The sequence below is a fragment of the Anas acuta genome, chromosome 22 (genome assembly GCF_963932015.1).
Source record: "Anas acuta chromosome 22, bAnaAcu1.1, whole genome shotgun sequence".
Classification (NCBI taxonomy): Eukaryota; Metazoa; Chordata; class Aves; order Anseriformes; family Anatidae; genus Anas; species Anas acuta.
In genome coordinates, this window is record NC_089000.1 from 4344527 (window position 1) to 4357608 (window position 13082).

The 13082-nt window shown below is 48.5% G+C and overlaps 1 protein-coding gene across 4 annotated transcripts in view; it reads right to left on the bottom strand.

The window, feature by feature from the left end:
• The window catches only part of TMEM201 (transmembrane protein 201), a 28269-nt gene extending 15556 nt beyond the window's left edge, over window positions 1-12713 (bottom strand). For 3 of the 4 annotated variants that reach the window (XR_011089481.1, XR_011089480.1, XM_068658591.1), the window contains exons 1-6: window positions 12253-12713; window positions 6357-6477; window positions 5666-5860; window positions 4662-4838; window positions 3695-4083; window positions 3013-3216 (exon numbers count right to left, since the gene is read on the bottom strand). Coding sequence is in view for 2 of the 4 variants with exons in the window: in XM_068658591.1 (XP_068514692.1) it covers window positions 3013-3216; window positions 3695-4083; window positions 4662-4838; window positions 5666-5860; window positions 6357-6477; window positions 12253-12356 (1190 nt within the window). In the remaining 2 variants the exon portion in view is untranslated. Of the gene's footprint in view, window positions 1-3012; window positions 3217-3694; window positions 4084-4661; window positions 4839-5665; window positions 5861-6356; window positions 6478-7117; window positions 7257-12252 lie in introns of those variants that run through there. The other variant, XM_068658592.1, reaches the window with a different exon arrangement.
• Between the last annotated feature and the right edge of the window lie 369 nt (window positions 12714-13082).

The window sequence follows — 13082 nt, forward strand, 5'->3', positions numbered from 1 at the left end:
TGTACCTGACCGCAGAGCAGCAAGAAGAAATTGCTTACCTCTGCGAGATCAGCAAGTTCACAGACTAGAAGGAACTTACCCTCCAAATCCTATATGTAAATGCAGAAGACAATTACAGCTAAATATAAACATGAGTCTTTTCCTACATTTAATTTATGGAGAGAACTGGAAAGTATCAAAGATGAAGGGAAGGGAAAAAAAGGCTAGAGGTCTTTTATTTCACTTAATGGACATAATAGCTCAAGGTCACCTGGGTCTTTTGTGCAGCTCGTTTAGAGAACAGCAGAGCCAGCACTGGATTTGTTCCCATTGTCCATTTCATTATGTGATTTTGTCCGTGCTGCTTTTAAGAGGGGAACACTGCATGAAAAATGGTCTTGGAAGGACAGTTGCAGCAGGGAGCTTCCCAGGCCTGAAAACCTTGTATTGATCACTGCACTGGAGGGAAGGCAGAGCAGACAGACAGTGCTAAGCCATCTTATCAGTGTTTTTTTTTTTTTTACCAGTTCCTATCCTTTCACCAGCCAACTACTGTCTTTCTTAACACTGTTCCCAGTTTCAAACCCACTGCTCCCCTTCAAAACTCCCTCCCTTCTCTATCTGACAGGACAGAGGAGCCTGCTGTCCGGTACAGAAAAATGACACCAGACTTTTAAGGCACATTTCCTATTAAGTTTGCTAACGGAGAACAAGAGAGTTGAGCCAGAGTGACTGTGAAAGTCTAGCCCAGCCTTCAGAGCCATGCATATTTCAGGCTTTTTTCTGCTCTGATGAACTCAAGTGGCTCTTTTTAAGTATTTACTTTGAAACAATTTTCTAGGTTCAATAAATATCCATTGTCCTAGTGGAAAATGGGACACAGTGGTTGTTATTGAGCATTTCAGAAGTCTGAGAATAGAATGAGAAACAAACTGGAACATCAAGCTGGAAGACAAACCTTTTGGGTCAGGATTGGTAAGCACCAGGAACACAGAAGGGCAGAGCCAGACTTTGCAGATGTTGGATCCCTTTTGTGGACAAGTAAACAGCCATCAGAGCAGCAGCGCTTGTAAGCACCAGAATGGAGAAAGGTGTTCTCTTTGCATGGAGGTCGATATTGCAATTATCTGAAGGCACCGTTAAAAATATTTCCAAAGGAGAGCACGCATGGGAAATAGGTTTGCATGTCCCCTTCCCATGCCAGCTGCTAAGTTACAGGCACAAAGTCTTTCAGCCAGGAGCTGTACCTGCCCACCACACACTCAGCTTTGTGGCTTATTGTTAATGGATCTCTACAGAGCTTTTGTTAGTGCTACATTTTTGCTTTCACAGTGAATCCTAGTTTGAAGAACAATAACCATGAAAGCTCTGAAATACCTTTTGTTTCCTTAAGCAATGTTCCCAGCATTTCACCAGCACCTGCAGTCTCCAGTAGCGTCTGGATCTTTCAGTGGGAAATGTGGATACTTCGTCACAGCGAGAGCTCCGTTCTGATTATTTTAGGGTTTATGCATAGCAAGATCAAGGCGTTCAACCAAGATGTCATACTACTGCTGTGGCATGTTCTGTGGGCTGTTCTGAATAGAGGAAAATAGCAGATTTTCTGTAACGATGCTATTTCCTCTCGAAAGCCCACCTCTAGCTGAAAGACCCAAATCCAGATAAGCTCAGTGGAGTGCCTTACAAAAAAAACAGTGCAGGATAAATCAGACAGCTTATCTTAAGAGGGCCAAACACATCAGTCCAGCAAAAACCCAAGCACCTGAACACTCCTTCCTTTGCACACAGCGACACCCAGTCAGCCAAGCTTTCAGCAGAGGACTGCCCGGCTCAGAGTCACAATTTCCAGGCCCCTTTCTTCAGCAGCATTGGCACCAATGCTGACTCCTAATAAGGCACCCCCATGGCAAACACAATCCATCTCTAACTCCCTGTAGTCCCACAGCAGAAGCTCCCACCCCTTCCTATAGGCACGTCTTCCTGATTTGTGTTCTCAGTGCTAAGGAAAACATGGACTGAGCTGTGATGTACACTGAGAGCTGATCGTACAGGTTGCTAGTCCCATACCTCTTCTCTTTCTAAGGCTACAGCAGTGGAGGAACACACACGCTTTTGCCCAGTTGTGCGTTTACACAGATGCTCCTCTTAAATTGTAAACAAAACAGCACAGAAAGCAACAGCCACTGGTGGATTTGAGAATTTAGCCTAAAACAGCTGAATATTTTCAGATATATGACCAAGACACCCTGAGCTATGTAACCTTTTAAAGCACCCTTTTCAATAAATTATTGAAGTTCCAGTCAGAAGTACTTAAGGACTCCTCTCGGTTTAAGACAGGAGTTACAGGAGAACGGCAGAGCATGCAGTTAAGTGATGCTGCACAGTGGAAGGCAAGAAGAGCCAGGTTACGGACTGCACGCGTCCCCTCCTCGCATGCCCACACACCATGCAGTGTTACTACAGCACACATCAGGAGGACTCAGCATCCAGAGGTAAGTTCCCGTCAGGTTGAAATTAAAACGACCAGCACCATTAGAAAAATCTGAATGTGGCCCGGGCCCCATGAAGGATCAAGGAAGAGGATTCCTCTGTGACTGGCTAAGGATGGACAGGCAGTGAGGAGAACTGAAGGACAGGAGAAGCCAGAATCTCTTTGGCTGGAGGAGCAGAAGGGGGAGGAGGCTGCATTTATGGAGCAGTTTGTGAAGCAGTTGCTGGAAGAACTGGCTTTGGGGAGGTTGGATATTTGCACTGCTGACGGAGGATTCAGGAGGAAGGGAGAATGGATGCAGCAGGAGAAGCTTCCTTGGCTAGCACCAGCAGTGGGAATGCTCCAAGAAGCTAGTACAGTGGGAAGCAAAGATGGGAGTAAAAAAATTATATAGAGAGGAAGAAGAGATCTTCACTGCTTTTATCTATTTTAAAAAAAAAAAAAAAGGAAGGAAAATAAAAGGAGGAGACAGAAGCACCAGTCGCAAAGAGTTCACAAGGCTTTTTTCCTCCTTCCCCCAGCGTCACTGCTCTGGCTCTGACCTTCGGGGCCGGTATCTCCGATGGCCCGTTGATTTCCGCGTTGCCACTGCTGCAGTGAAGCCCACCAAGCAGCACAGGGAGGTGGTGCCAAATTTGGCTGTGTCTAGCCAGCTGGGCGTTTCTGTCTTCAGGTACCTCTCAACTAAGTGCAGACCCATCACTACGAACCACAAGACCGAAGCAAACGCATCAATTCTTCGGAGCCTGCAATGCCAAAAAGAAACCCACGAAGATGCAAGGTCAGAGTTTAAACTTCACAAACCCATTGGTTCTGAGGAAGGGGAGGGAAGGGAGGAGGTGGGGGAACAGTGGCAGAAATTCACGAACTGAGCAGGTTAAGTACCACCTCTTACTATGGTTATACCATCCCCAGCCTTTCCCACTGCTGGGTTAAGTACCCAAGTGGATTAGTTCAACTCTCCACCAGCTTACAGAGCTGCACAGGGAGCTTTTCATTCGCTCTAATTCCAGCTTAAATTGAATGAATCAAGGCACAGAGCCAGAGCGAGCTCTGCTACCTCAATCCAGTTGGCTAGCAATCCAAAAAACAACAAGAACAGTGCCACCCAGTACTACATTTGCCATGCTGGGGCTGCCCCGTGGCTCACTGAGTCAGGACAGGGCAGGAGACTGCCAACACAAAGCAGTTTTTAAGTGGAGCAGAGGAGAAAAGCACACTCACCTGATCCGCCCAGCCAAGAACATTGCCAAGAGGCAGGTGAACAACCCAAGGACAGCGACTGCCATCTGATGATTCTTCCCGTAAGCCCACGCGGCACTCAGGTTCTCCACCAGCTGTTCTGGGAGCAGTTGGAGCAGCTCCCGCCAGCCTGCCACTGTCAGGGAAGTGTCATTTTCCAAGTCTGCACGTGAGCTCGTGCCAGTCCTATTTTGAACAGCTGCTGGACTATAGGAGACAGGAGCAGGGACTGCAGCACTGAGTGAGAAGGGGTCACCCGACCCATACAAGGCCATCAGGACAAGGAACGCACAGCTGAGGAAGGCCAAGAACCGCAGAAATATCACCTGAGCTGGTATAGTTATGGAAGTAGAGGAGGATGAACACAAATTCTGCAGAGGAAGAGAGAAACCTCTTGTCAGAAGCTGAAAAAAATTATAGTAAGGTTTTGAAAGGGTATTTTGTGAAACACTCATGGGCTGTGTGCTTTACTGGACAGTTTTGCCACAGGGATGTGGTAGGGTAGCGAAAAACAGAGACATGAGCAGAATCCAGGGCGAGGCAGGGCATTGAGGCAAAGAGGTCACAAACCATCTCCCACCTCACTTATTCCTTTTTTTCCCTGTACTTTGTAGCTTCCTTCATTGTGCTTGTGAACCAGCTTCCCCACCTTCCCCTTTCTGCCTGTCCCACCGTTCTCCCTCCACTCTTTCACAATTACATTACAGTTACCATCTGGCCATCTCCTAAATGACACCAGCAAGACAAAAACACCAAACTAACACCAGGAGCATCTGTGCTAACTATTCTACTGTTTTCTAATCTTCTGCTACACCCCCGTGACCCCAGAATTAGAAAGCCCCGTGACAGCTGCCAGCACTACCTTCCTTTTCCAGCTGTAAACCCAGGCGCAGAGGCAGCGAGTTCTCTGCACTCCCCCCTAAATTCCACCATCTCTCCCACACCGTACCTGAGCGTAGGTCTTGTCTGTCTCACGGCGTTTGAAATGGTGGCTGAGTAGCAGCGCCCGCAGCTGCCGATTCTGGTGCTTTATGTAATACTCCACGGCAGCCTGGCATGGACGGCACAGCTTGTAGGTCTGCTCCAGGTGGTGCTTATACACCTCAATCTCCTCATCATATTTGCCCTGGTGTGAGAAGAGGAAAAAAAACAAAAACAGATGAGAACAGCAGGTCCCTCACCAGTTACCATGCTTACTGCTGACATGCAAACAAGGCATGCCTCCAGTCTCCAGAAAAACAGTCCTGAAAGACCTTAACAGTGACTAAGCTGGAGGCAAGCCATACAACCAGCTTCCCATACAGCTGAGCCAGCCTCCATGCACCAGAAGAGACAAATGCAGCCCTGGGGGTCTTATGAGGATGCTCCGTTTGTGGTCAATTTTTTTGTGGCCAAAGACAACTTTGCTGTCTTTGTCCAGTTTTTTTTCCCTGGGAAATGAGCTTCATAGGTTTTCCAAGACACCTCTCAGCATTGAGTTTTCTCAGGGCCCTAAACAACAAATCTTCACGCATAGGAGATTGTGAAATTGCCAGTCTGCATCATTTCCCAGATGCCACAGCACCCCAAGGAGCAGGCACACGCCAGGCACAGACCGCTGGGATAGAATGATCAGGCAGTAAGTTAGCTACAGGGTACCTGCATGATGTAGTCCTGAGTCAGGGGAGCAAGAAAGCAATTTAGTAATACTCCAGTTGCTCTTCTGAGTGCTGCATTTGAGAATCACATCTACAGAGTCTGAGCCCCCTGCCTTTCTTGTACAAATTCCCTTTGGAGATGCAGGAAGGATGCTTTAGTACTACAATGGCTTGCAGCTCTCCAACTTTGATTAAAAATGCATTAGATTCCAAGTCCATTCACCATCCATGGAACAGAGAGGGAACAGAAGATACATGCATGGAGATGCACTGGACAAACATCCTCCTGTGGTGCCAGTGCCTATCCAACACTCACCTCCTCCCTTGGTGAGAATGAAGCGAGCTGTTTGATCTTGGTGGTTTGATGGTTGTTGCATTTCTTGCACAGCAAAATTTGGCTGCTCACCCACTGCTGCGGCTTGGTAGGATCGCAGAATGTTGTAGCACCTGACACAACATGGTTGAGGTGTTCCATGTACTGGGCAGGGATGGGCTTGTTGTAGTCTCCATTCTGAGAAGAACCAAAAAGAGAGCAGGAAGGAAAACAAACATGAGATCATATAATCAGAGCTGGGTATTCCCTGGCTGATAACAAGATTTCCCAGGTTCTGCATGTCATACCTATGCACAAAAGGAATAAGCAAAAGAGACAAAAAACACTTCATATCTTATCCCCATCCACTGTTTTATATATTAATTGCAAGCAGTTCTTGTTGGGGTTTTATGTAAGATAGCCTTTGTCATTCAACCCCCTATGTAACACAATTCACCTGTTCCAAAACACAAAAGGAGAGAAGAATTGTTCCGAAACAAGGGAAGAAAATTTGTCTTCATCATTCCACATCCACACATCCCTGTACATGTGGATTCTTTCCCAAATTTGAGGAAGCCATCAGCTACTGAGTACACAGGTGCCCAGCACAGAGCTACCAGCTGTCAAACCTCTGGATATTTATCCAGAGCACACACCTCCCCAGCCACCCTTCAGCCAGCTCTCGCCACAGTACCTCCTGGAAGCCGTTGTATTGCTCGCAGTTGGGGCAGTCCCAGCAGTTGCGATTCCCATACGGCACCACCGTGTCCTGGTTGCAGAACCAGCAGTTCACTGTCACGTGCGTGGGCTTCTTCCTGGTAGGAAGAGAAATGTGGCATCAGCACCAAATCTAGCTGATGGAGAGGAAAGCAACGGCTTTCAAACCGGGAAACACAAGAGAGCTCAGAATAAAGAAGTCAATTTTCTCATTCAGTACGTTTTAGCGGTCTGACTCACGGTAGTTGTTTTCGCAGTGAAAAGAAGGACAATTAGAGTAGAAATAAATCCCTGCCTGATGCTAATACGTCTTTGTGCTAGTACCAGGGATGTGCCAGAATTTTAATAACAACCTTGTGAATAACCCACTTCACTCTTTATTTCAGAGGTATATTTGGGAGTGCAAGTCATGCCCATAATCACCAGCAGTAATTAACAGACGAAGAGTGCAGCGGGGTATCTGTTTAATGTACAGGATCCTGAGAAATAAGTATGATCCTTCAGAACTGCACATGATGGCATTCAGAAACCTAGGAAACGAGCTCCGGTGGCAGTGCTACCTGCCCTGTTTGTCACAGAATTTTTCCAAGGACAAGCGTGTATCAAATTAGCCCAAGGTCCAGGCACTATAAATAGCTGCTGCTTCTCACAGCTCTGGTTAAGTAAGGAGGAACTGAGCAATCAGCAGGGCTTCCCCAATTTTTACAGACTTGAATTGAAGAGATAAAAATCAATTACCCGGATCCGTAAAGGCCCTTTTAAATAATAGTAATAACAACCACTGCAAGAGAAACGGCTGTGACGTGGGCTGTTAGAACAACTCCAGTAACTCGGCCCTTGAGCCTGCCTGCTGAAGAAGCTCTGCACTTCTCTTTAAACCCAGAGCAAGACCCAAGAGGAAGCTCCAGGGCAGCCCATTCCAGCTGCCTGGGTTTAATCAGAGTCGGCCCTAAGCACAGCCCAGGGAGGGCGGCTGCTCAGGCCGGGTCTGGTGGTGGTGGCCATGCAGACAGACAGCTCCAGCTGCTACCTGCCCTGCCGTGCTTCCTGCCAGACTTCTCCAGGAAAGTGAACGGCCAGGGCATGTGCATAAACACACGGCTGTGAGAGGTGAATAGCTGCTAAGAGTTGGTCCGTCCAGAAAAAACAGGACCCCGGCAAACGTCAAACATCTACAGCAGCATGAAAGCAACTAAGCAAGCTCACGGAGGGCCTAGAAAGCAAACAGCACCTGAAGTGCTTACAAACTGGGAGCAGCTTCCTGTCTCTTTGCCCTAGGAAATGTTCCCTGCTGCAATATGCTGTGCAGAAGCACCTGAATGCTACACAAAGTCCTCTGGCACCCTGCAGCCAAACAGGCAGGGGGCTCTCCCCAGAGTAAAGTGGGCTTCTCTCAGCCATCACCTCAGCAGCCTGAAATTAATTAAAATTCTTCCCCACTCCTATTTCCATAGAGCACGCCTTGAAGATTATAAAACATCAAACCTCCCGAGGGATGCTTGGGCCTCCTGTTGTTGTAATGGCAAGGGTAAGCTTGAAAGGAAGCACCGAAAAGAAGCCCAAAAAACCCGAGTGCACTGAGGGTTCCCTGCCAGATGCTGGAAGGAAATGGCTGGAGCTACTAGGGTGACAGATTCTCTTCTCAAAATAGATTCACACACCCACACCTCCTAAGATGAATGTTCTCTGCTTGATGCTTTGGTTCAGTGCCAGTGGGGCTCAAAACAGTAAGTGATCCGAGATAAAAATACCCTCATTGAAGTTGATGGGTGAAAAAAGGTTAAACAAGACAGAAAATTCAGCAGCCAGCCTGAGTTACTCCTGAGCTACCACTGCCTAAGAGCCAAGCAAACTACATGTCAAAAGAGCCCTACAAAGGCTGGACTGCAACACATACTGGTGCTAGCTTCATCTCACTATTTTAAGCATAAAAGCTATGAAAATAGGTTTTACCATGCTTGCCTAATACAAATCCTACTGCTCCTTGGGCACAGGCTTTGACAGCAAGCATAACCTAAATTCCACCCTCAGATGTAGGTCACTGTACAGCTCCCTGAGCTAACGCAGGCGCTGCAAAGTGCCACAGGCCCACCTCCACACTGCTGCGGAGCCATCCTTCAGCATCCCTGAGGCACTACGAGATGCTGCACTTCAGCCTCTATCTCCCTCATTCTTTCACGATACGAGAGCAGGCAGCAGCACTGCTTTCATGGGTAACGCAGAGCATCACAGGCCAAAAATGCAGTAAAGCATGCATGCTGTAAAGGGAAAATTAAAACAAAATGCATAAAAAAATAATGCCAAGCCATATTTCAAAAAATATCAGCAATTAAATTGTTTGGTAAAGATGGGAGAGTACACTAACAAGATTCTGCTTCTCACCCTTGAGGTTAACGAAGTGCCACCGAGGGTTAAATAGCTGCCCCTCACTCTAACAATGTATGTGGAAGAAATCACTACGTCCTAGATTATTTAGGATAAAAAGCAGTAATCCTCCCTTTCATGAGCATATAATCTGTTGACACAGAAATAGGTTAAAAAATTATTAAAAAAAAAAAAAAAAAAAAGCAGAAATTCCAAACCTGCTAGTTGCAGAAAGGAGGAAAAAAGGACATCAGAGGCAAGAACACATAGGTGGGGCACTCATTTTCTAGTAATTGTGCAAGACTTTAAAAAACAAAAAGATAAGAGACTCAAACACAGACCGAAAGACTTTGAACCATCCATACCTTGCCTAAATTCAGGCAGTGGATGAACAATAACAAATTAGACCATGTATTCTTTCTGCAGTCAGATATTGTCATGAAAAGACAGACAATGCAAAACCCATTTGAGCACCTACCACGTGCTCCAGTCCTTACAAAGCACCGGGCAAGCCATCTGTAAGGAGTTCCTCATCTAACACCACATTAACTTGAATCAGCTTCGCTGGACAAAGAGCCCCGCTGCAAAATAAAACCTGAGCAGCAAGCGGCGATTGAATTACTGCACTGAGATTTCATTCCCAGCTGACTCACTGTACAAACCCTAAATGTAGCCTGAATGCAAACTCCGAATGTTTGCACACCCAAACAAGCTGGAAAAGCCGCCAGGTTTGGACTAATGGTTTTTGCAGGCAGAAGGTCTTTGCTTCAGACAACACTGCGGGGACATCCGTGACGTAAAGTCAGCTACGAGGCCAGCACCTAGATATCTGATCATGCTCATGACAAAACATAGCTTTGGGGGAGGCTACAGACTCCTTTATTTGTACTAATAATCCTTCTGTCCTGTGCACAGTACCTGCAAAATCATATGGTAGGCATACCCACTGGCAGTCAGAGCTTAGCAGTTTGCCTCTCTCACGTAATGGAAGGAGAAAGTTGCCTTCGGGACTCCCAACGTGCTCCAACATTCCTCACTTACACATACACTGAAGGTCACGCCTAAATCCTTTAACAGATTGCCAGAACGACAGCCTCCCTACTGCTCCTATTTCCACCCTGTCTCCCCAGCCCCTGCTGGCTCAGAAGATGAGGATATTTGGCTTTCTGTGGTCTTAAAAAAGGCCACAGAGGAATGTGCATCCTTAGGTGGGTTCCCCTCAGCTTCTGGCAGGGATTAAAAGAAACAATTCCCCATTACAAGTATTTAAAGTAACACTTCATTCTGGCACAACCAGATCACAAAGCAATGACGCAGATGGCCGTGCCAGCAAATCTGAAGAAAAGACGTGCTGGGAAGAGAAGCATAGATCAGTTTTAATCAGAACAACAATGATGATCACAAAAAGGTGATGGCAGTTTGACATAACCAGGCAGCAAAGCTCCCAAGGATAGAGCAAACCCACGGCACTCGATGAACCTGATGCTGTTCAGCTCATAGCCCGGGAAATCCAGCTCCTGGGTGGCATCTCAGTGAGCTGCTGTAACTCCATGTTGTGCCTGTGTCTGTCACCTGCCAGAACAGACCCAGAGCTAAAACCCATTTTCCAGTGTGACATAAAAGCATCCCAGCTGTCTAGACGCCAGCAGGCATCCAGCTGGTGGCTCCTATGAGTGGCCTCTGCCACCACTGACATGAAGAGTCCCAGAAGAGAGACCTCACAGGGCACTCTCCATTTGTCCTGGCAACAAGTCAGTAGCCAACAATCAGGAGGAGCTCAAAAAATGAAGGAAAAATGGCTACAGCTGCAGGTCTGCACTCAGCAACCCGACTTCCAACATGTACCAAATCTTTAGCAATGCGGTGGTCTCAGAGGAAGACCACAAACATTTTCCTATCTGACCCGAACTCATAAAGATTAAGGAATTCCTCTACATTATCTGGATGTAGATCACATCTTTTTTCACCCCGGTACAAGGTCTTGGATGCTGGCACAGTTACAGCAGTGCAACTCTATATGCTGACAGCGATTCCAGCGCTACTTTCCACTAGGTTGTTCAGATCTATTTTATTTCCTTTTCTATAGGGGTGGGAGCTGCTGTGGGAAAGGCACCTTGCTAGATAGGTAAATGGAAAATCATGGAAAGACAGAGCAGAGCTGTATGGTAACGTTAACAGCAAGGGCAGCATCACATCTACGCTTGGATCAGTCTGTTATAAAGCTGTCCTCTGAGCTGACTTTGGATGATTCATTTAACTAAGGCAAAGAAATAAATTAGGTTATATTGGAACTGCATCAAAAAACACGAATACACAGCCCCAAAGAATTATCAAGGTCACGTGCTGACACTACAGCTCTCCAGCAGATTTCAAGGACTTTGAGAGAAATGCTTACCATTCCACAGACCTTTTGTGGAACTTAACCAAAACGAACCCAATTTCTTGCCTCAAAAGACACATTAGTGTCAGCAGGGTCAGGGATGCTGCCTGATTCACTGAGGATTCCTTTAGGGCACTAGCATTTCTCTACTGCCCTGAATATGCCATAGAAATGCCAATACTCGTACACAGGCTAATATAACACTATATATTATATGATACAACAGGAGATGCAGTGGAGCACCCCTTAAGTATTTGGTTGTGGCAATACGCTTGAAATTCAAAGCGTAAACTTGAAGTGAACCTTCACACAAGCAGCCCTGGGGGTCTCCTTTGCTCCAAAGGCACCCAACCGGTGAGCAGAGAACTCAAGGCAGTTCTGCCACACAGCCTGAAGTGCCTCTGATTTCATATATCCCTGCGTTCAAACTATGCTGGAACAAAGTCTGCCAAATTAAGCTTCACGTTTCTCACGAAACACGCGTCCTGAACTCTCTCCACATGGTTTTGAGACCTTGCTTTTAACGGATCTGCCTGAATTTGTAGCAAAATCAGACACGCTCGTGCAACGAAGAGCCAAATGGCTGCAGGATTTTGGTCAGGAAACAATAATTTCAGCTTGAATTTGCTATTCCCGAGTTTTAGCGCTGCACCAGCACTCCCCTACTTGCAGCACTCCCACACCGCTCCCCCTGCGATCGCGTTTTCCTGTTTTTTTGCCTCAAAAAAAAAAGGGCCGAGGAGAAGCCAAGCTCCCGTACCCTCTCTTCCCTCACGCCTCCAGCTCCCGTGCCCGCCACACGCTGGCCCAGCCCCGCGGCTCCAGGCCGGAGGAAGGCGGCAAGATGGGTTTGAGCACAGCCGGGACACAAAGCCTCGGGGAAGACACCGAGGGAACATCCCCAACCCTTCGGCTACCAGCGGGCAACTCCGTGGGGCCGGGGATGGTTTTGGGGAAATCTTTTTCCTCACAGACGCCGCCCCATGCGCGGAGCCTCCCTCAGAAGCCAGCGGCGGGGCGGCCCCGCTGCTTCCGCGCCCCGGGCGGAGTCTCCATGCCTCCGAGGCCTTCACCCAACCATCCGCAGCACCCCACAGCACCCCACAAAATCCCCCTCTCGCCCCATTACCTCCTGGCGATGCGGTACAGCAGCAGCCCGGCGGCGGCGGCGCACACCGTGACGCCCAGCCCGGCGGTGGGGCAGCGGGCCAGCAGCTCCCCGGCTTCCTCCATGGGGCTGAGGACGCCCCCCACCTCTACACACACACACACAGCCTTTCCCCTCAAGCCCACCGGCACCGCTTCCACCTCGGCGGCGGGGCTTTGTACGCGGCTCGGCCGCCCCCCGCCGCCGCCGCTCCTCCCCTCACGGCCGAGCGGGGGCGGGCGCCGTGAGTCACGGAGCGGGAGCGCGGCGTGAAAGGCCGGAGTCGTGAGGCGGCGCCGCCATGACTCAGCGCCGGGCTCCCTGCCTTGCCCTGCCCGGCCCGGGGGCGGGTGTTCGTCGTGCTTGGCCCGGAGCCTAAAAAGCTGCCCAAATTGAAGCGAAGGTGGCAGGCTTGCACGGAGAGGGGTGGGGGAGGCTGAGGGAAGGAGGCTCCGATGCAAAGCTGCAGGCCCCGGCGCGCCCCCGGCGCTGAGGGAGGAAGGGAAGGGGGCTGCGGGAAGGAGCCCACAGGAAGAAGGCAGCGAAATGCGATACGCTTTTGAGGCAGGGTAGGGAAATAAAAGGCACCTATGATACCAAAACCTAGCGAAAAATAAAGATCTTAGTCTTCTGTAACTGTCCGTTACCAAGATATACTTTCCTACCGTCAAACCACCTTCTCCAGAGGTAACGCAGTGCCCTCCTAATTACCCTGCCCTTCTTGCTGACCTTATTGTTAGCACCCTTCTGCAGTCCCCGATAAATGCTGTCCTGTCAAGCATGTGCTGCAGTAACAGCTCCCTTTAGCCAAG